This window comes from Taudactylus pleione, unplaced genomic scaffold (genome assembly GCF_031769625.1).
Source record: "Taudactylus pleione unplaced genomic scaffold, aTauple2 ptg000500l, whole genome shotgun sequence".
Lineage (NCBI taxonomy): Eukaryota > Metazoa > Chordata > Amphibia > Anura > Myobatrachidae > Taudactylus > Taudactylus pleione.
The window spans coordinates 1,837,441-1,860,670 of record NW_028284902.1 but is presented as its reverse complement, the minus strand read 5'-3'; the positions used below and the strand labels follow the sequence as shown (position 1 = coordinate 1,860,670).

General features: G+C 43.4%; 1 protein-coding gene across 4 annotated transcripts in view; it reads left to right on the top strand.

The window, feature by feature from the left end:
* MREG (melanoregulin) overlaps positions 1–22,501 on the top strand; it is a 98,138-nt gene extending 75,637 nt beyond the window's left edge. For all 4 annotated transcript variants that reach the window (XM_088449927.1, XM_088449926.1, XM_088449928.1 and 1 more), the window contains 4 exons: positions 6,655–6,808; positions 14,213–14,303; positions 20,823–20,986; positions 21,079–22,501. In XM_088449927.1, coding sequence (XP_088306053.1) covers positions 6,655–6,808; positions 14,213–14,303; positions 20,823–20,986; positions 21,079–21,180 — 511 coding nt within the window. In that variant the 3' untranslated portion in view covers positions 21,181–22,501. The remainder of the gene's footprint in view (positions 1–6,654; positions 6,809–14,212; positions 14,304–20,822; positions 20,987–21,078) is intronic.
* The last annotated feature ends 729 nt before the right edge of the window (positions 22,502–23,230 follow it).

Here is a 23,230-nt window from a genome sequence, read left to right as displayed (position 1 = left end):
GCTCCTCCGAATTTGGCATGGTGATGTAGTTTTACCAGGATTAGGTTTTTGCCTAGGTTTGAACTTCGTCAGGGCACACACACTGTCACACAATCCCTAAAAAATGGGGGCTCTCTTAAATTACACAGGTTCTGGGGCTGGCTCAAGAGGAAATTGGCAGTCTGCCAAAAACCAGTGTAAAAGTTACAAAAGTATCCTTTCATCCACACAGTCTGAGCAAGTGTCAAACTTTGACTCCTGCAAGTTTATATCAAATCCAGAGTTAGTCCTTTTTAAAGTGACCATTTATATTAGTCAGCCCTCTGTGTTTGCATGCAAGGGCATAATTAGAACTTTGTGGGCCACATAGCAAGATCTTAAAAGGGCACCCCCAGAGGTAAAAAAAACACATACATTTGCCGCCACGCAGAGCCCATTCATGTTATGCCAAACAGTAGTACCTCTTATACACTCAGTAGTGGTGCCCTATATACACTATGCAACACAGTGATGCCACATACTAGTAGTGCCCCGTATAACACATTATTCTGTACAGTAGTAGTGTCCCTTTCACAGTAGTGCCCTTTACACATTATGCCGCACAATAATGCCTTTTACACATTATGCACCCCGCCTCAGCAATTCACCTCCCTGTGTCCCTCCAGCAACCTCTCTCCTCCCTCTGTGTGCCATCAGCAGCCAGCAGGTGTGGATTTGGTGCTGGGCCACCAGCTAATTACAGCTGGTGCATGAACAGGCAGTGGCAGACATGGACAGACAGCGCTGGCACAATTTGAATCTGGTGCTGGTCATGAGCCAATTAGGTGCTGCAACTGCTGATTGGCTGCAGGTTCACGAGATCTGATTTACCTCGCCGCAGAAGGCACTGCCTCTCCTTGTCTGCCTGCCAGTGCGCCAATTGTAATCCACCTAGTGTGCGTCACTGGGTGCAGGAGGAGCAGCGGGCCACATAGGCAGCTTGGGCACCATAGCAGTTGCACCCACGGTAGTTATGCCACTATTTGCATGCATGCAGCAAATAGTGGGGTACTTTTCAGAATAAATGGAATGGAGTTATAGGGGAGGACAATGTAGAGTAAACTAAGGGCCTGATTCAGAGCCGTTCACTATTAGCGCTCGCTCGTTCAGAAAAAGGGGGTGGCTATTCAAATGAACCGTTCGCTCTTTGCGTTCTGTTGCCGCCTCTATGTCTGAACGAGCGAACAAAACATGCGGTCGTTTTTTGGATAAAAACGCCCCCTGGCCGCTCGCATCATACGTCATGTCTGCTATTTATTAGATTAATCGAGTACATCGACCAGCGTATGAACTGCTCGCTATTCTTGTGGTTGGTTTTTCCTACCACAAATTTGCGAGCAGTTCTGACTATAAAATAACCCAGTGACGTGGTCAGTGACGCTGCTGTATTAATTATGCACACCCATAAAACGCCCGTTTTGACCTTTAAGCACGCCTGCGTTCTGATCTCCCCTCCCCGTTTTCAAGCACCTTCCCCTGTTACCACCCACATACGCCTCCTCCTGTCACTCATATTAGCAGGCATTCGCTATTTAGCGAACAAACTATTTTCGGCCGCACTGACTGGTTCACGCATGCGTATTACGATCCGTACGCATGCGCAGTTGGGCAAACATCGCTCGGAACGAACGAGCGGCCGCTTACGAGCAGCTCTGAATCAGGCCCTAAGTCTGCAGGTGTATTTCAGGGTCCAGTCTTCAACCTGGGCAACGCCTGGCATCCCAGCTAGTATGAGATAAATGCAAATTGGTCAAGTTAAAGAAAAAAAGCACCTTACAGAGCTATTCTATAACATTAGTTTCCAGCCACTATTCCTACAATTCTTTTTTATATTTCAATCTAGTGGTCTTCATAGCCTGCACACCCCCAGCTGCACTGTCCAGAAGGCAGAGTGGTTTTGTGCATTACCTGCAGCAATGACGGTGGACGTTTTCATCTGAGAGTAATCGCTGATCTGTTAAATAAAGATATAGCTGTAGGGGGTTGTCACATGAGATTAAATGAGATGCCCCAAATTACAGGAATTGATAGGACTAGATGGATGTGAATTATGTTCTGTAAAACACAGGTTTTAAAGGGGTTGTACCTTCCTGTGGGCCATGATCATAGGGATGTGCATGATATGACTTTTTACCCATTTTTAAATTTATTTTCCTCTGCGTTATGGCAGAATATTTTTTTTTTTTACTTTTATTGCTCGCTGGTATTTTTTTTTTTTTATTATTTATTTTTTTAGGGTAAAATAACCTCCAACCAATGTCTCTTTGTAACCTGACTCTGTAAACACTTATTTTATTGTATTATACTGTGTGAATCAGATGAATAAATACATATTTATAAACGGTTTGTTTTTTTATAAATATTTATATACTATTTGACTTTATATGAAAATATATTGCCTGTAATGCTTCTGAAGCGATAAACTCTGCACTTATACTTGAAAATGTAAATTAAAAGAATAAACAAAATACACTTTGCCAAATATTTAGTATAGTCAAGGTCCCCTTACCTACTGGTTTTAAAAGTAATTTGTTTACAAAAAAAAGTTAACGCTCGTAATAACTAAACGAATATAGAGTAGGCACATTGCAAAGAGTGCATGCAGGTGAAGATATGTGTTTATGTCTGTGCAGGGAATACTGGAGAAACTGCGTCCCACTTCAGCTAGACTTTGCACGTGGCCAAAAGTACTAAAAAAACCCAGTTTGCTAAAAACACAATTTTGTGTCATTCACAAACAAATGCTTAAAATGTTTCACTAACCGGACATAACTGAGAATCTCACAATAGTTCTTATTTTATGTATCTTCGTTATAGCTGTAATTATCCATGCAATCTATGGTCCTCTGTTAAGATATTTTGGATAGACCAGATGTGTGTGGTGAGTAGGAACAATTCCTCTATGATCAGAAAAATATGAATGTGGATTATAAGTGCAAAGTGATTTTGTTTTTTCGGGTCGATCGTCCTTTTATATTAGTTGTACAGTCTTTGCTGACCGTTAGCTGAAAATGTTTTATCTTAAAAAAACTAAATAAAATAAAACAATCTGACGCTATGCATTCTAGTAGCAAGTAAATGCTCTCGATATTGAAAGCAATCTTTGATTTTCACACATCTTCAGTACAGTTTATCTCTGCTAACAGGGTATTCTGTTTGTATGCAGTAGCCATTTCCATCAACCCTTGAGCAAACACCAGCTGTGTTTGTATTTTGCTAGGTAACGACTACCAGTAGGTGACACCTTCTGCAGTGCAGCAACATAATGTTGCCCAGTTGGGACCATGCAAAGATTTTTTTTAAGTTACTTGGAAGCATTTCCAGTTTAGAGTTTTTCTTCTCTGAAATTGCCATTTTCACAGCATGGCGCAAGCTCTGAGACTGGATCCCTCACTGGTTCACGCTGATTGGATGCTGCGGGGAATATTCTGATCAGCGTGTGACTCTGTTATACTGTAGTTTTCCATAACTAAAACTAAGATATGATGTGTAATTTTGGATGGGGGTATGATTCGTTCTTGCCATTATAATATTACAACTTTGCCATACTGTTTAGGGTTGAATTTTATATTGTTATTAATGCCTGCACTTTATTAATAATAATAATAATATTATTATTATTTTATTTTTTTTATTAATAATTAATTTTTCCAAATCTGTGTACCATTTTGGATACCAGAACGGGGCATTGTAGGCAGACACAATATAATTCAGAATACTTAATGGTATCTGTCATGAAAAACAGAAATAGGGACACCTAACAATGCATATTTTTGTTGCACTGGATAAAATAAAATTTATACTGTAGATGTGCATGGACCCCCATGTTTTGTTTTGTTTTGTTTTTGATCTTGATTCATCTTCGGGTTTTGGTTTTGGCTGAAAATTGCTAAAAATCGATAAACAGGTAAAATTTTAAAAACCAAAACCCATGTTCGATTTTTAAATCCGAGTTCCAAACCGGGACTCTCAAACCGGGTCACAAAAATGAATCTGAACCTTGACCCGGTTCTTCTCCGGAATCCCTAAATCCGTGTGTTTTCGGATTTCAGAAATCCAGACCCGCACATCTCTAATAAAAATGTAAACTCAATGCGCAGGTTCAGGTTGATTTCTCAACATTTTGAAGGGGTTCTGCACCTCCAGACAACACTCTGCTTATATCCTGCCCCTCTATGTGAGAGATTCAGGGACTCATTCAGCAAGGGACGCAGTCTGTTATATGCACGCAATCGACCGATTGTTGCGTACTGTGCATGCGCAAACTAGCCACAGCGCTCGGTACTGTGAATGCAGAGGATACTCAGACAATGGCAGAGTGATTGACGGGAAGTGTCGTTTAGTGGTGACAGGGGGCGGTAGTCGGGGGAACGCAGGCGTGCTACTGCGTTCCAACACCGTTGCATTGGTGCACTGCAAAACCAGAGGCCGTATGAGGTCTTATAGCGCAATGACTGCACTATGTATGGCAGGCCCTACTGCCGCATCTGACGGCTTACTTTGATTGCTAGCCCTGCATATAGTACTACCTACACTGCAGTTTGTATGGCTGGCTCTACTGCCGCATGTAACAGGTTACTCTGATCGCTGGCCAGTGGCTTAACTATAGAGGGTGCAAAGAGTGCGCTTGCTATGGGGCCTGGCGGCTTAGAGGGCCACCGGCCCAGCAAGCAATCGGTCTGATTGTTTGTGGGATGACTTCTAATGCTACAGTGACTATAAGAGTGCTGAGATTATTAGCATAATAGCACGTGGACCTGCTGGATGGTGTCATTTCTTTGTATACTAACCCATAATACTGTTGCTACATCCATTTTAAAATGTTACATATGAATAATCTCACATATAAACCATACAGCTGCCTATGACAAATTCTCAATGCAAAATGGGACTGATTTAGTATTGTATGCAAGTTGATTTTGCGGTCGGATCTTGCAGTTTGCCGCACAGCACATGCCACGTAGCCGAGCAAACGCAACAGAGAGGGATGCAGAGTTGTCGCAGCTGAGAGGATGCAACTGGGCTGTAATTGAGCGCTTGCCCTAAGGCTTAAGGTGCATACACACACTGATTTTTTTGAACGATTATCATTAACGATATCGTTCAATCGTTGAAAAAATCGTTCACTTTCTGAGTTCAAACTATGAACGATTATCGTTCATGCGCGTTCACGTTTGTAGTTCAGTCAGACTGACCAACGATTTTCAGTAAGGGAATATGCAAAAATCGTTTGTAGTTCAGAAAAATCGCTCATTACATTTAGTAAATGAACGATTTTAGTAAACGATTTTCGTTAATTTTTCCCCCGAAAAAATTTACTAAAATAGTTCATTTACTAAATCGTTGTGTGTGTTTGCAGCTTAAGGGGTACATTTACTAAAGGTTTATTTTATTTGATTAAAATCGTTCAGCATGGATGTTGTGTATTGATTTTTAAAGCTGCATTCACAGACAACGATTTTTTGAACGATTATCGTTAAACAATATCGTTTAACGATAATTGTTTGAAAAAATCGTTCACTTTCTGAGTCAAACGATGAACGATAATTGTTCATGCGCGTTCACGTTTGTAGTTCAGTCAGACTGACCAACGATTTTCATTAAGGGAATATGGAAAAATCGTTTGTAGTTCAAAAAAATTGTTCATTACACTTTAAAAAATCTGACAGATAATCGTTCAGAAAATCGTTGGTAACAAAATCGTTGTGTGTGTATATGCAGCTTTAGTAGATATGCGATTTAGCTCCTGAAACTTGATCGATCCCCTTTTTTTTTTTTTCATTTTTTTTTTTTCAATCTATTAAAATCAACCTTTAGTAAATTTACCCCAGATGTCCCGGGGGGTGTAAGGGAGGTGAGTGTACACAGAGACTGGTCAGATTATAGCTAGGGGCTGTGTGTCCACATAATTGTGACAATCTCTGAATACGGTCGGCCAGGGATCTGCATTTGTTTCCAAGCTCGCAATGTGACCAACTTGTGTATGACACGGAATTGGCCCAGATATGTCTCTTAGCCAATCAAATTCAAGTAACTGGGCTTGTTGATATTGGCATTTGTTTGTAAACCCTCTGAGAGTGCCTTACCCACTGGCTATTCACCAGCTGGCTGTGGCATTGCGGCGTTACAATGTTCCCATGCCATGCTCTGACTACCCAGTGGATTTAACAATTACCCATGGCACTCTCAGAGGTCTATTTACTAAGCAGTGTTAGGAGATAAAGCGAGCAGTGATAAGGTACCAGTCAATCAGCTCCTAACTGCCATTTTTCAAACACAGCCTGTGACATGGCAGTTAGGAGCTGATTGGCTGGTACCTTATCACCGTTCACTTTATCTCCTAACACAGCTTAGTAAATAGACCCCTAAATGGAATGTCCCAGAAGACTGCTCTGAATTGCGGTGGTTTAATTCTATACTAAGGGGTATATACTAAAGTGTGTGGGTTTTTAGTAGTGGAGATGTTGCTCATAGCAAATAATCAGATTCTACTTATTTGACTAGCACCCTAATAGCTAGAATCAGGTTGCTATGGGCAACATCTCCACTCCTAAAAACGCACATTTTAGTATGTAGAGCCCTAATAATATAATCCATTCAGCATTAAATGTATTCTCTGCACTTTTTTCTTTGTAGCAATAACAACCACATACAGACTTATTCAATGATCCACGACGATGAGAGAAACCTATGGAGCTCCCCTCACGACTTGTCTCACACAGAGGCTGTGGACGATCGGTTGTTACACACATGGATTCAGACCAGACGCCAGCTGGAAAAAGACTCTGAGGTGGGTGGAGAGCAGCGGAGTTTTCTGCTTTGTGTAAGGGGTCCCCGCCGTATGGGGATAAATCACACTATTTGGCCAGGGTTTAGTAATATAGTAGCACTAGTAATTACATTGTGATCCTGGTGCATTTTCAAATAATAGAAAAAAAACTCTAAAACCCGCTGCACGGGAGTGAGACACTTGCTCGCAACGCATCGAACAGAAGAAATTAACGCATACAAATTAATGGCTCTGCTTTAAGGTTAAATTGCGGTGATTATTATTACATAAATTTAAATGAGCTCTTATAACATCAACAATACACACAAAACCAACATTTTTCTGCAGAAATTGTTAAAATAATTAAAGCTTTTAGTGTATACTTCATAAGGATGTGGATTGAAATATCTACAGTAAATAGGTAGACCAGCTCTCGATAGACACCAGATGTTACAGTCAATAGGTCGACAGGGACAAAAGGTCGACACACTAAAGGTTGACATGTAAGGTTGACAGGGTCAAACGGTCAACATGTAAATGGTTGACACAAACATGTTTGACACATATTTTGTTTTTTTCTAACCATAATCTTCACCATAACCCTTCCTCCTGGTGCCTAACCCTAACCGTCGGGGTTAGTGCCTAAACCTATCCCTAAAAAAACCACACAAAAGCATGTGTCGACCATTTTCATGTCGTCCTTTTGACCCTGTCGACCATTAGTACCTGTTGACCTTCTGTTCTTGTCAACCTATTCACTGTCTAACACCTGGTGTCTATCTAGACGTTGTCTACCTTTTTACTGTAGATCTTTAGACCAGATCCCCTTCATAAAACTAAACATTTTCTATGAGATACAGTGTAACAGTTACAGATGCTGGGAGCTGGTTCAAAGCGTATCAATAATATGAAACAAACGGTCAGGTGCATCAAGCAGTGAAGAAGTTGGCCATGGTAACCAATCAGCTTTTAGCTAGCATTTATTAAGTACATTCTATAAAATGACAGGTAGAAGTTCATTGGTTGCTATGGGCATTCTCTACTTGCCCACTCTTTTCACTGCTTGATACATCTCCCCCAATGTTTTTTTTTACTTTGGAATATTGCACATCACATTGGTAAAATGATTAGCATCTATTCTTACTTCCCCAATGATTGGAAAAGCAAGAATAGCATACATCCAATTTCCAACTACATGATGGATAAAGACCATGCCCTCCAAGGGTAGTTCAAGTCCCGGTATATGGTAAAATTAAACTTCTGTTTTTCTTTCCGATGAGCAGCCTTAGGGGGTCATTCAGACCCGCTCGCAAGCGGGTTGATGTTCCCCACTGCGCATGCGCACGACGGAGGGAGCTCCATCGTGCGCATGCGCGAGACCCGGGGAGCGACGGGCTTTCCATCGCTCCGGGTCTCGCACCAAAGGGGGCGTGCTGTCGATGTTGATTGACAGCATGCCCCCTTTGGTGGGCGTGCCGGGGGCGTGCCTGCCAGATAGAGGCATTCATGGGAACGCCTACCATCTGAAGCCGGCCCCACTGACATCACTGATAGAGCCAAAATCACTCCAGGGCTTGTGGCAGGGAGACCCTACCGCAGGGTCTCCGTCGCAAGTCCGATGGTCGCGATGGTCAAGATCATCGCGACCATCATCATGGCCGCTCGCATATGCTGTGGATGGTCATCAACAGCTATGCGAGCGGCCAGGAGGCCACTCCATTTTCATGGAGGAGGGCCCTGATTCAGAGCGAGCGCACTGGTCAGAGCGTCCGGCTCTGAATCAGGCCCTTAGTTACCACTTAAAGGACCTGATTCACTGAGTCAGTGCCCACTGATTGGATTCCAGAGAACCAACTCTCTGACCTGGGGAAGCGCCGCTAAGCCACAAGTATGAGTGTGATGGTGGTCGCAATCTCTCAGGCAGGTGTGAAAATATAATCTGACAATATTTCAAACTAGTCCAGCGAGATCAACGCGTTTCGCTCTCAGATCTTTTTCGGGATGTATTCATTTAAGTTCATAGCTAATTTTTGCTGGATAGTCTATGCTGACATTTTGTATGCCTGGCTACAGTAATTTTCTTGCGCAGATTTAGAACATTTCTAATCTCAGACATTTTGTTTGCCGGCAATAATAAATGAGAGGAGTTGAACTGTGCTGGATGGTGCACAAATTGGTTTCCTATCCGGATAGGTTATAATTTGCCATTTTCTACTGCTAACTTCTACTGTTTCGACAGCCTTATTTTTTGCATTTTAACAATGCTGTGCACTTAATGGGGTTTCCCTGGCTTTCAGAAACTAGTTGTCTGTAAAAAGAAAAGTACGCTCCAACGCTGATAGGAACACTTCTAAAATGTATTTGAAAATCCATTAGAGAGAGTGTCTGACACTGTAATTCTATTTTTTTTAATTTTGAATAGTTGACAAAAAATACAGTATATCGAAAAGCAAATGCATAACATACACATCCAAGTGCAAACAGTACACTGATCCATATAAATAGTTTGCAAAGCATAGCAAATAGTCAACTAATTTTTATATGTTAATGATGTTGTAGCAGGAACTACAATAGTGAATCAAATAAAATTAAACATAATTCTATTTGGGGTAATACTCATGGTTCCCATGAATGTGAGTCATATACGAAATTTGTGTCTGACACTGTGATACTCAAAAGGACAAATACCTTACCCACATGATGGCCGGTATCCAATTAGCAGCGGTAGTTTTCCACTGCTAATTGATCTGACAGGGGTTAACAAAAAAGCCCTTAAAGCTGTCGCTTATCGGGGATTGTGTTTCATCTGCCTCAGGCAGGCGAAACAAAATCCCCAAGATCAGCCCCGTTTTTCATTGCCATTATTATGGCACATTGAAGTGCGCCAAGTTCATATTGTGCCACATTGCTCACTACATCCCCAGCTTACTTTACAAAGGTTGTAATCAAGAAGAAGCCTATTCGAGCTCAATGAATACTTCATCTGTGCCTGTGAGGATGAAGTGAGCGCACGAGAAATGGATCATATCAGTGTGGAGCTTTACTGAGCGGGAGAGCAAGACCACCACCTATATGAGCACTGATGAGTTTTCAGGCCAGTCAACTGGCCAATTGCTTAGCGGGCAATTCCAGGAACATTTTAGACAACTATATGACCTGGGTCCGGGCCCCCCCTAAGCCTGTGCCCCATAAGAACAGCATCCCCTGCACCCTCTGTATTACGCCCATGGTAGTAGCATAGTTCACATTATACCACACAGTGTGCCTGATTCAGAGCTGGACGCTCTGAAAGAGCGCTCGTTCTGAATCAGGGCGTGGTTTTTGTATTTTTTTTTTTCTTTGGTGCAGCCTCCTGGCCGCTCGCATAGCTGTGGGAGACCACCCACAGCTATTGCGAGCGGCCAGATGATGGTCGCGATGGTCTCAACCATCGTGACCATCGGGGCTTGCGACGAGACCCTTGCAGTAGGGTCTCATTCCCGTAAGCCTCAGTGAGGTTCTGGCTCTTAATAGAGCCAGAGGCTCACCACTGACATCACTCGTGATGTCAGTGGGGCCGTCCCCAAATGGCAGGCGTTCCGTCGGGAATGCCTCCGTTTTGGCCAGCCACCCCCCCTGCCCGCCTCCAAAATGATGCGAGCTGTCAATCAAAATTGACAGCTGCCCCCCTTTGGTGCAAGACCCGGAGCGACAGAGTGCCCGTCGCTAGCCGAGTCTTGAGCATGCGCACGTCGGAGACGGCTCCGGTGTGCAAATGCGCAGTGGCCAAACATCGACCCACTCATGTGCGCATAGCGCTCGTGAGCAGGTCTGAATCAGGCCCAGTGTCCCCAGTTCATCTTGTACCACATCGTAGTGCCTCCAGTTCAAATATGCTATATTATAGTGCTGCCAGTAGACTTTATGCCATAAAGTTCCCCCAGTTCATATGATACCACAGTTTCACCAGTACATATTATGCCATATTGTAGTGCCCCCAGTTCATATTATGCCACAATCCAGTGCTCAGTTCATATTGCAAAGCGTACTGGAATATGCTGGTGCTTTATAAGTAACGGTTAATAATATTATGCCACATTGTAGTGCCTCCATTTCATATAATGCCACATTATAGTGTCCACAGTTCATGTTTTGCCACAATGCAATGCCACCAAATTCAGATCATGCCACATTAGTGCCCCAGTAGATTACAAATGTGTTCTCATACACTATTGCTACAGTCACGCCAAACTGCCCATCCCATTGCATCGGGAGCCGTGACACCTGGCTTGCGCTTAGCATCTTTTTAGATGCAACCAAAGCTTCATGAGACTGCTCTGATTAGTTTGATATGCGACACTTGTACGCCTGTGTGTGACTGAGTCTGTATACAAAGGGCTACGATGCAGCGACCGCAGCTTTTTTTTTCGTGCCAAATTTCATTGTACATATCTGACTTTGTTGCACACAGATATACAGGCGTTGTATATAAAATTATTCAGTGCAGTCACGGGAATCATTTCTTGTTGCAACTAAGACGCACATTCGAGCGATAGATGCTACACCAGTCAGCGCAGCTCACTCACACCATGCGCAAATTGGCTTATTGAGGCTAGGTGTACAAGGTAAATTCTGTATATCATCCACTACACACACCCCACTCAACACTACAACATTCACTGTATACACCACTCGCTGAAAATGGAATGTCACTAGGTAATGTTTTATCTAGTGCTCCATCCCGATTGGCAGCTTTTCAGTCTTATGGTGCATACACACGGGACGACCATCAGCGATAACAGTATCGCTGAACGATCTCCCGGGTGTGCTGGATGATTGATATCGATCATCCAGCACACAACCAACCCACCAACGATGGCCGTTGATCACGGGTCCCTATAGTAACCTGGTCAATATCGACCAAGTTGGCCTGCATGCATTGGCGATAGACAATATCATTATCATTCATATTGAGCATTTTAATCGTCCCGTGTGTATGCACCATTACAGTAGAAGTAGAAAACCCTATTCTCCGACCGTAGCGGGCTCACTGATTTACTCTGCTGGGCCTGTGAGTGCAAAATGGGAGTGCATGAGATGCATCATATCAGTGGTGAGCTTTACTGAAAGGGAGAAACAGAGACTACTATCTATATGGCGCTGATGAGACTCCCTTTCTTCTTTTTTTTTCAAGACGAGCAAAGGGCCAGACCCAATTGCTTAGTGGACATTGGCTGGAACTTTAAACACAACAATATGACCTGGGTCTGGGGCCCCCTAAACCTCTGGGCCCCATAGCAATGGCACCCAGCCTGCACTCACTATAGCTACGCCGAGCAGGGCCAGCTTGAGCCACGTTCGACCAGTGCGGCCAAACAGGGACACCACCCCATCAAGGGTGCACCACTCCCAAACATCTCGATATCAGCGGGACAGTCCTGTTTTTCGGGCACTGCCCCGCTGTTCCATCCCCAGGCCGAAGTGTCCCACGGGTGGTCGGGAGGTTGGGCACCCCTGCAGCTGCGCGGTGGTTCCAGACCTCGGAGGAGAGGAATGGTGTGCGGCATCCATTCAGTGCAGGGAGAGGGCTGGGGGAAGCCCAGCTACTGAAGGAATGCTGGGCTCGCCCCCAGCCTAACTTTAAATGGGAGGCGTGCCATACGGACACGTTCCCACATTGCGTCATTTAAAGGCTTGACTTATGATAATTAGACCACTCCCCATTTTTGGATGTGCACGGTTTTGCCACTCGCTGGGTTAACAAGCATTTGAGTTCCGTTCTGCACAGGATGCGGCTCCTCCTGGAGCCGGCCCTGATGCTGAGGACTGGGGTCTTCCTTGTCAGAAGCCAACTTTGATAAAAGCATAATAAATTTACATAAGATTCTCACAAAGCGTTCCTTTTTAGTGGGAGAAGTAATTGTCCGCAAGGTTCCGTTTGGAACTTTCAAGATACTGTAATGCAGGTAATCTTGGCAGTTGCGAGCAAATATGAGCAAGGCTTTCCCTCGTGCGCTAACCCGCAATGTGCGCAGTCGGGGCTTCTCTGAATCTCCCCCAGATTTCATAACACTTCTTTTTATAATTAAGGGATCATACTTGAAAACTGCAACTACAGAGGGTGTGGTGTAAATCCAAAATAATATGGAAATAATTCACAGTTCTGATTTATTTTTTTTGTTGCTTATGTAACTTTTTAATTCTAATCCCAGCTGTGCTTTGTTTAGCAACACAAAATAATCTCTCTTACATCACTGGTTTGCAGCAAGGGTAGGGGGGGGGGGCTTGTGACTGCCCTGAATTAGTGAGCTGCATGGAATGTATCGCTTATCTCCGCTTCAGGTCCAGTGCTTGGATTCCAGCATGTTCTCCTTGCACTTAAAACTTTTAGGGCTATAACAAAATGTATGCAAGTATAATATATAAAGTTTGCTTTATTCATTACATAATGGAGATGATTGAGTTTGTATTTGGAGAGTAAGCTTTGTGGAAAAGATCTAGAAGGTGCTTGAAATGTGTGTACAAGTTGGTGGTCTTAGCAGAGTTGTGCTAAAACCACCAGTGTGTGTATATATGTGTGTGTGTGTGTGTGTGTGTGTATATATATATTAGGGGTGAGCGGGTTCGGTTCTACTCGGTTCCGTTCGGTTCTAAAAACCGAATCTTATTGGCTATCAGCTGTCATGAGTTTTTGATAGCCAATAAGATTCGGTTTTTTAAACCGAACGGAACCGAACCCGCTCACCCCTAAAATATATATATATCTATATATCTAGACGACTAGTCCAGTGGAACTTAACCAGGTTGTTTGGTTTATTTTATTTCATACAGCCATCCTCACTGTAGCACTAGTTCTCAGGGTGTGCAGTGGAACTTGTAGCGGAGAGGGGTTAGGCAGCTCACTAGCCGGTGTCTGTCTCGGGTATTGCAGTCTTGGTGCGGGCGCTGGAACAGAGGTCATATGTGGGTAGATGTCTCAGGAGCTAAGGGGAATACAATTGTCTTCCACTGTATTGCTCCTACACAGTCAACAAGCTGTCGCCACGCATGTGCAGTTACAGTATCAGTGGATATCTTGGTAAGGGTACTGAAGTGTCCCTTGAGGGGCCATTTTGTTGGAGACTGCGCAGTAGCACACTCCAATTTCTAACATAAGCTACCGAGAGACACATTTGTAGACTTTGCATAGAAAGTAATACAATTTTAAACTAATATATTACAGTTCTGGAGATTTTTAAATGCAACACATGTGAGATGGGGAGTAGTAAATCCCAGTGATCATAATGTCTGTTGTTCCATTGTAGCCAGCCAGAGGAAACCATTTTAGTAATGGACCTAAACATGATTATGAACAAGTATTTGAGGTCAAAACACTGGTTGTTATTTGTCAGTTTTGTGCGTCATTTCTTTCCATAACAAAAAGTTGTTTTTCTGGTCAACATTCAGGAATGGCAAAAACTCAACTATGAAATCTACACCCTGAGGCAGGCAAGAAGAGAAGTGAGAACGAGGTGGAGGCGCATACTAGAGGACTTGGGTAGGTAACAGGAAGTTAGCCTAAATAATAATGAACTTATTTCACCTTTAAAAAAAAAAAAAAGTTTTCAAAAACTATTTTGCAGAGAAGGTCACTGTAGAACATTGTGTTGGGGCCATCTACTGACATGTCCATACCATACTTCAGGCTGCACATGTAATAGCATTTCAGCATCATTATCATGCTGCGACTTTGAAATATAATTACGTTGGAGGACTGTATAGATTTAATAATCATCAGTAGACCTCCAAAAGCAGATGAAAGAGGACCCAGGTGAGGCTCTAACACCTAAATGTGCTTGCCCATTTCACTGCGGCTGACGGTAATATCTGAGCCCCTGCTTTGGGAAAACCACTATGTTTTGACATTTTCACGGGAACCATCACAGTTCTAGAGTTCTGCTGTAAACTAGATTTTAGGTGATGGTAAGAAAAGATGAGGGGGGCTCCTGTGCCAAGCAGTAAAAACAAAATGGAGAAGTTGCCCAGAGAAGTCAATCAGCTCCTATCTAGGAGTAAATTTACTAAGACTCGTGTCTGGCTGGGATTGCATTCCCGTGCGAGTTTCACCTGATTTTGTAACTCGGAGATTTACTAAAAGCAAATACGGGTGCAAAAACCCGATCCCGCACAGAAATAGACGACCAAACACACAAATAGAAGTCAATAGCCCATCGTACCAACTCGGCGAGTACTTTCCATAGACAAGAATACAACTCATGAATTTACAAAGAAACTGGTTTAAAAATGCAATAGAATACAGAGCAGAATAAAATAAATGAATAGAAGTCCCTGTTCCGTGGTCTATCATGTTTTTAAACATTATCAGAGTGTTTGTTCTGAAGCACTGCACAGATCTGTGTGATCTGTGCAGTGCTTCTGTGTGTTGCAATTTACAGTGTAAATAAAGGGTTCAAATTCTGAAAATAAAATTGACGTGGGGTCACCCCCAAAAGCATAACCAGTCCTGGATCTCTGAGCCCGCACTGGTACTAGAAAAACGGGGAAAAAAATGGCGTATGGTTCCCCTGTAATTCTAGTGACCAGCACCAGGCTCAACCAGCGGGAGGATAATGCCATAGCGGGGGGACACTCATGACAGGATCCCCCTTGCCAAAGCTTTAACCAACCCCAAACTGGTCACCCTAGCCCTGGGATTTGCTGCACCCGTCTCCAGCGTGTGCATGGTTAACCCTGCATTAGGTGCACCTCTGGGACTCAGGTTCGGGTGCAGTGCGTCTGACAGGCGCCTGTTATAAAGTCGTCATTAGCACCTAATTAACTTAATTCTAATGCTCTTAAAGTGATCAGTGACCTTCATTAGGATGTACAAAGAGAGAATATATGGAAATCTGATTCACAAAACCACATTTATTAACCTTAAAGCAATTCAAACGAACGAACATGAGTACAAGTTTGAGTGCAGTGTGTCTAAGAGGCCACCCTGGACAAACCTACATATTTCAGCAAAGTAGCCACAACCTTTGTAATTTTCATTCATAAAATGAGCAAAATACACAAAATTGTGAGAAAATAAAAAGAAATGCGTACCTTCAAAAGTCGGACGAGTTCGGGCGCAATGAGCCTGAGAGGCCAGGAAGGTGCACTCCACGCAGGTAGCAGGAAAACTGACTAGGGTGGTTTCAAACCGCACCTAGAGATAGGAAGGTTCTAGGAGGGGCAGGCCCCTGTGCCCCCTTGCGGTGGAGAGGTGAAAGAGAACAGCTTTGTGGCGCCTGTCAGGCCAACTGTGCCTGATGCAGGGTTAATGGGTGAAAGATAGTAATTAATATTGTTCTTTACTGTGGGACTAAAGGTCCCAGCAAGCCGGGTCCAGACAAGACACACACACCAAATATTGTAACCCTTTATTTAACTATTTGCACGCACTCACACTACATACTTGCCTACATGGCGCTGGTGAGTCATTTTCTCCACGTAGGCATCCAGGGGGCTTGACAAAAAAAAATGTTTCAAACCCACGGACATACTGTACTTTACAGCGCTTTCTGGAGAATGACAGGACTCATGCGTGGGTTCTTGCCCCTTAGTGCTGATTGGCTGAATCGGACCTCTCTCAGCCAGTCAGACGATTCTTAGCAAATCCGTGACTTTAGTTTCAAAAATTCCGAGGGCCAGATTTACTAAGCTCTGGAAAGTGATAAAATGATTGGTAGCTTATCACTCTCCAATCAGCTCCCAACTGTCATTTTTCAAACACATCCTGTAACATGACAGTTGGGAGCTGTGATGTCTGGTCGTTTATCACTCTCCAGTTTATTACTTTCCAGAGCTTAGTACATCTCCCCCTGGGGTGTTTTTAAACACTGTCAGATACGATTCTTAGTAAATTTACCCCCTATCATTTTATAGACTGTACTTAATAAATGCTACCTCAAAGCTGAATGGTTGCTATGAGCAACTTCTCCACACTTATTTCACTGCTTGATACATCTCCCTCAAAATGTGTTAAACTGAAGTGTGCGAGTGATACCTGATTTGACGGCCACATCCATTCAGATGCCAGCAAATGTAGTGTCTATTCTAGCACCCTGCACCTGTCACATCTGACGATATTAAAATTGAACTTCTATATACCCCTGCCTATACCTTCTAAAATCCTTCCTATAAAACTCTAAGAATAACGCTAATTTGCATACGCAATCATACAGTAAATAGAGACTCCAGACTTAGAACATGTGGTTCCAAAGCACAAAGTATTATTCAAATAAAAGTACAGTCAGTTACACGCTATTGATCCAGACACAATTAGACGCAAAGGAAATATACAGACCCAAGCATAGTATACATACGCAGAGCTTCCGGACCCGGTGATGGGTATCAGCAAGAGACCCCTCGTCATTCAACATTCAGCAAGAAGACAAGAACCCAGCGTTTGAGCACACATTTTTATAACCCCCCAGAATAGAACGGACAATAGAGGAGTTTGTTGCTGATGTCATTGGTTCCCAGGGGAGAAGCATCTGTTACAGAGCTTTTAACAGGCTGGTTCAAATAGACTCTCCCTGCCTCTAACAACTGGGGGTCTTCCCTTCCCACCCTCATTGCTGCATCCTAACAGTTGTTCCTAAAATATACATTTTGTTGCTTGTAGTCTCTGTGGTCCATAAGTTGCAAATGCATGATGCGATCTCCACAAGGATAGTACCGGAATTCTGTTGAAAGAGTACGCATCAGTACGAACCCAAACACTGCTTTCTTATCATGTACAGAACCTAAGTTATCAAATATCTTTATTTCACAGCATTTAAACTAACTGAACCAACTTAAATCATATACTGTAGAACTTACTAAACCTTATGTGTGAATATGTAATGTATGAGTATTCGGGGTTTGATATAAGAACGCTAGCTAACTTGGGGCAGATGCGTGCGCATAAAGCTAATTATACAGTGGTTTCATACAAAGTCCTATGCATTCGCTAATATGTGACTAGTTAACAGCGCAATTGTGCGTATTAATGTGTGTATGAGAAATGATGAAAGATGCAATCGCATGTTGCTAATAGTAATATCGCCACATGTACTAAAGGGTAAGTTTATATAAAATGGAGCTTAGGCGGCCATTCGCAAAATGGCGTCTTGCGATCTCATTTCCAAAATGGAGTCTTGCGGCCAGTCGCAAGATGGCGTCGCTGCAATTTCATTTTAAACTGATCTGGTCTCAGCCAATTATCCAGCTTCGACACAACCCGCGCAGTTCCTCTTTCCCGTCTGGGCACTCTCTTTCTCTCTGCTCTGGTGCTTCTAGCACACTCTGATCTGTATATCAGCAGTTTGTTGCATCCACCGAGTGTGCTAGAAGCACCAGAGCAGAGTGTGACACCCCAGTCAGGAAAGAGGAACTGCACGGGCTGTGACAGGTGCAGGGTGCTAGAATGAACACTAGCATGTGTGTGAGTTAAATTCTAAAGTGTGAAGTCTTCTTGCGCCTGAGAGCTTGTATGGTTGTGGGTCCACAGTCACAATAAATGGCGCTGCCCGTCTGCTGACGCATTTTTCCATCACATTCCCCATATCTAGGTAACTGACAAGTGCATAGAAATCCAAGATTGTTCTGCTTTTCATTTCGGTTGTTCTATTCCTGCAGCTCCCCTAGTTAGCAATAGGGACTGCTCAGGATCGATATACATGAAGACGAGAGAAGCTTTGCTTCTATCGTCTTTATCTATATGGGACTAATGCATGGTTGTAAGTAAAGCCTCTGCAATTGCAATTACACCTTCGGAAATAAATGCTGATTCCTCCCTGTATTCAGTTGTCGGCATCTATGCAACCGCACTGCCCTATCCAATCAATATAGAAAGTATGCACCAGAAGCCGGCATTTGCCCCAGCCTCCTCCTTGGACAGCAGATGAAAATGCATGCAGCTGGATTTTTGCGTACGCTCACCCCTGAATGTCCTGCATTTCTGCCAACACACCCACAGAATGCTAATCCAACATGCCAACGCCCCAGTGCTGCCCTCTACCACCAGTTCAGTCACAAATGGAGATGTGGTTAAGTTGCATATCACTCGGAATCACCCGTAATCGCCTTAAGTGGCATATTCAGGCCCAACGCATGCACAGTCTAAGTTGCGAGATCCTTCTGCAGACAGAATTGTGTCCATCTCTAAGTTCAACCCTATGAGGTAATTTACTATTTGCCACTTTGTCAAAGATGCCAGTGGATTTAAAACGGTAACATATATTTGGAACCAGCTTGATTTAGCACTTATTTCTGTTGCCGTTTTAAATCCATTTGTCCAAGACACTTAGCATCGGTGGCATTGACAGTCCGACAGATAGTAAGCTGCCACTCCTGTATAAACACATTCATACAGGTAAGATACTATGTGCAGGACTATCTATCAGTGGCGTAACTAGGGCAGGGCGAGCGGGGTTCGTGCCCTGGGCGCCGTTGGACCGGTGGCGCGGGGGGGCGCCGCCGGCCACGGTACCGGCCTGCCCGCCCTAGATAGCCAGTGTAGCGCCGACCGCAATGAGTGCGGTCAGCGCTACACATTTGCACAGGACCGGTGCTAGGCATCCAGCGCCGGTCCTGTGCTGCACGCCTGAGCCCGTTCCCTCCCCCTGAGTGCTTGCCCAATAGCGCCAGGAGGCGGTATCAGGCTGTGCATAACACACGCATCGCCGCCAGCACTGGCGGCGATGCGTGTGTTTAACAGCAGCCAGTGAGAGTCAGATAGACTCTCATTGACTGCTGCAGCACCCACTGCAAGAGCCAGACTTCCGTCCAGCTCCTGCAGTGGGTAATGGGACTGACGTCATGACATCATGACATCAGTCCCATAATGCTGAGCGCGCCAGCCCGGGCAGACTGGAGGGTGAGAGCGGCATCGCGGACAGGAGCAGGAGCAGCGTGGAATCAGGTAAGTATATTTTTATATATATTTATTTTTAAACCTATCTGCACAACGGGGAGGGGTTGGCTACTACTGGGGGGACCTCTACTGGGGGAGGTGTGGCTACTACTGGGGGTGCCATTGGGAGGACCTCTACTGGGGGGGGGCTACTCTACTGGGGACTACTACTTGGGGGGGACTACCACTGGGGGCATTCTAAAAGGGGCCTATTACTAGAGGCACTGCACTCGGGGGACCACTACTGGGGGCAATAATAGGAAGGGCCACTACAGGGACCACTGGATAGGGTGGAGTCACTACTGGGAGCCTGCATCAGGGGGACCACTACTGGGGGCACTGCATGGGAGGGGGGGACATTACTGCTGGGGGCACTATATAAGGGGCTTACTGCTAGGGGCACTGCGGGGACCACTACAGGGGGCACTAGATAGGGGGGATCACTACAGGGTGCCTGCATAAGGGGACCACTACTGGGAAAACTGCATGGGGGGACTACTGCTGGGGGCACTATATAAAGGGCACTGCATAAGGGGATACCGCTACTGGGCGCACTGCATTGTGGGGACTGCTACTGGGGGCACTGCATAAGGGGGAACACTACGTGGGGCACTGCATTTGGGGGGGCCACTACTGGGGGTACTGAGTAAGGGGAACTAATTGGGGGCTGTATAAGAGGGACAACTACTGGGGATACTGTATAAGGGGCACTACTATGGGCCTGCATGAGAGGGACCACAACTGCATACTGGGGGTACTGTATAAGGGGTACTACTGGGGTTAAGGTGCATATGGATAGGAATGTTCAGTTTGAAAATAAAGGGGTGTGTCATGTTGACACGCCCCATTTTTAAGTGACCACGCCCATTTTTTGCTGCGCGCGTCTTCGCCGCGTGCACATGGGGGGGGCTCCCTTTTCAAATTTGCCCTGGGCTCCAAATACCCTAGTTAAGCCACTGCTATCTATGTATATTGTCCAGAGTATTATGTAGAAAAACACAGGAGAATATTTCTACATTCGGTGCACTGCATCATTCATTTGTGTTGCCGCCATCTTTGTTCCCAAGGATACATCCTCTATCTAGGATTTAGTCATCTCTAATTCATCTGATATTTTTATTTTTTTGGTCCCAGGTTTCCAAAAAGAAGCAGAGTCCCTTCTGTCTGTTTCAAAGCAAAGCACAATCAGTAACCCGAAGAACATGAAGAAGGCGATGGATCTGCTTCTGCGGCTCACAGACGATACTAACATCTTCCCTACAGGGTGGGACCTGCCGGAGCGATACCTTTATATCATGGTAAATACCCTTTTGTGTATGCAGTCTTTGTAATCTCTCCTGTTCTTAGAATGTTGAGCAAGAAATATTGCTGTTTGTGTTTTTTCACTTAGGACCGGCTGATATGTCTTGATGCAGTGGATGACTTCTTTAATATAGCTCACAAGAAATATCCCAAAACACACATAGAAACGGACTCCAAGCTGAAAAAGTGATGCTCTTTATACATATGTCCCGTGAGCCGAGCTCTATTGCCAACACGTCAACCTCTTTTTAACTTGTCCTGGTTGTGAGTGGTTCTACAACAAATACGTCTTGATCTACTAGAATCTAGAAATTCCTAAGTGCTGGATCTTCTACAGCGTTATAACCAGCAAAACATCATGAAGATTCCTCAGTTGGAACAAAATACTTCCCCCTACTCTAGAACTATTTGGTAGACTTGCCTTTAACATATACATACTTTCCATGGACTTTGTGTTTGTTATACTCCCAGAGGTTGCAATTGTATGAAACCGAAGACAAGATTGCAATTATGAAACAATGTCTCGGTTTGCTGTGGAGGCATCACTATGAGCTAAAGCAGGAGAAAATGTGATCTAGAATTGTACAGAGAACTTTGGTCCTGCCCGGCAGCCATTTTGTGCAATTTATCAATATTGCTGTGAATGAAGTCTGTCGATTCAATGGAAACTAGTCCTGAAGTGCCTCAGTGGTGTTCTAGTGTGTTGATTGAATGCATTCTCATGAATATGGGTTCAGTGCACAAAATGGATGCCACCATTCTATGTAGTTGACAGGTGGTCTTTATAGGTTGCAATGAAACAATTAAAATGTGTAATGCTTTTTATATAGTTACATTTTGTTTCATTGCATCACGCATTTCGCCACTCAGCAATTTGGTAAAATGGAGAGCTATTAACATGGATTGCATTTTTACTGACTTCTGAGTGGCTGAATCAGTTACGCCTTCTTTTTACTAATTATTTTATTAGATGAAATACATTTTATGTATTTACTTACTGTTTTATGTTTAGCTTCCAAAATGATAAGGGTGTAGTAAAAACTGACTTTGGGGTGGCAGTTACCACCTTTTTAAATATGGAAAAGTCTTGAGGTATAGACTTATCGGTTATACAAGTCATTGTTCTAATTGTTATGGATGCAAACATCTGTAAGGCTAGGTACAATGCCTGAAACAAGCAGCCACAGCAAGCAATGTACAAAACTGAAGTAGGAAAACTTTAATTATTGTGATTTTACAAATATCATCTTCATTACTTAATAGTAAATACATTTGTAAGACAATTGTAAATAAATATAGTTGTATGTTACAGGACAATATTGCAGAGATTCTAGTTACAAATTGTTCAGGACATAAAATATTGTATATTTCTTAAATTAAAAAAGGCAATTGTGTATTTTCCAGAAAGCCGAATCATGGGAAATGTAAGCAATCATTGCTCTGTTTGTTTTCTGTTTCTGAGTCAGCTTAAAGGTGCCAAATCTCTAATAAAGAACTTGTGTTTACAGGAACGTGCCTGCTCCAAAAATTTGGGAAGTTTTGTTTTATATATTTTTATTTTGTTATTTTACAGGCCTGTTTTAAGCTTTTATTTTATATCTTCACTGTAGGTATCCTTTCAATTGTTAGTCTGTCTGAGCAAATTTAATTTTCATTACAAATCGCGCTTTCTTTTGCAAGCATATTGGAAAAAAATTATATATTTTTTTTTATTTTATGGCCTTTTGTATAAACACAAATTGGCAAAAATAAGCGGAGAACATAACTTCTCCATAATGCATTCAAAAACCACTTTTAGGAAATGAGTAAAACCCCAAAATGTAACCAGCTAGCACTGCCTAATTTAAAGAATCAAATATGTTCACCTTGTACAAGGTTTGACACCATAATGAGGATCAAAAATATTAGTAGATACTTTTGTTAAAGATTAATTTCCTTGAATGTTTACTGCATTCATTTCTACAAAGCATAAGAGTCAAAATATATATGGGGCGCAAAAATCTTAGGGCTTCTATAGGGCTTAATCCGGGGCTGCACTGTGCAGGACAATTAAGGTTCTCTCTGGGTGGTTCAATTGTTTAACCGGCGGCTATTATTTTAAGTTGCCCCGAAGCAATAATTCAATTGCTGCTCCGTCTGAGCGCGATAGCTGCCGGCGCAAGCAAAAAATGTGAGAGAAACTCGCAGTTAGGGCGCCCTAACGAGGACTTTAGATGGTTTAGCCATTTTACACGACTAAA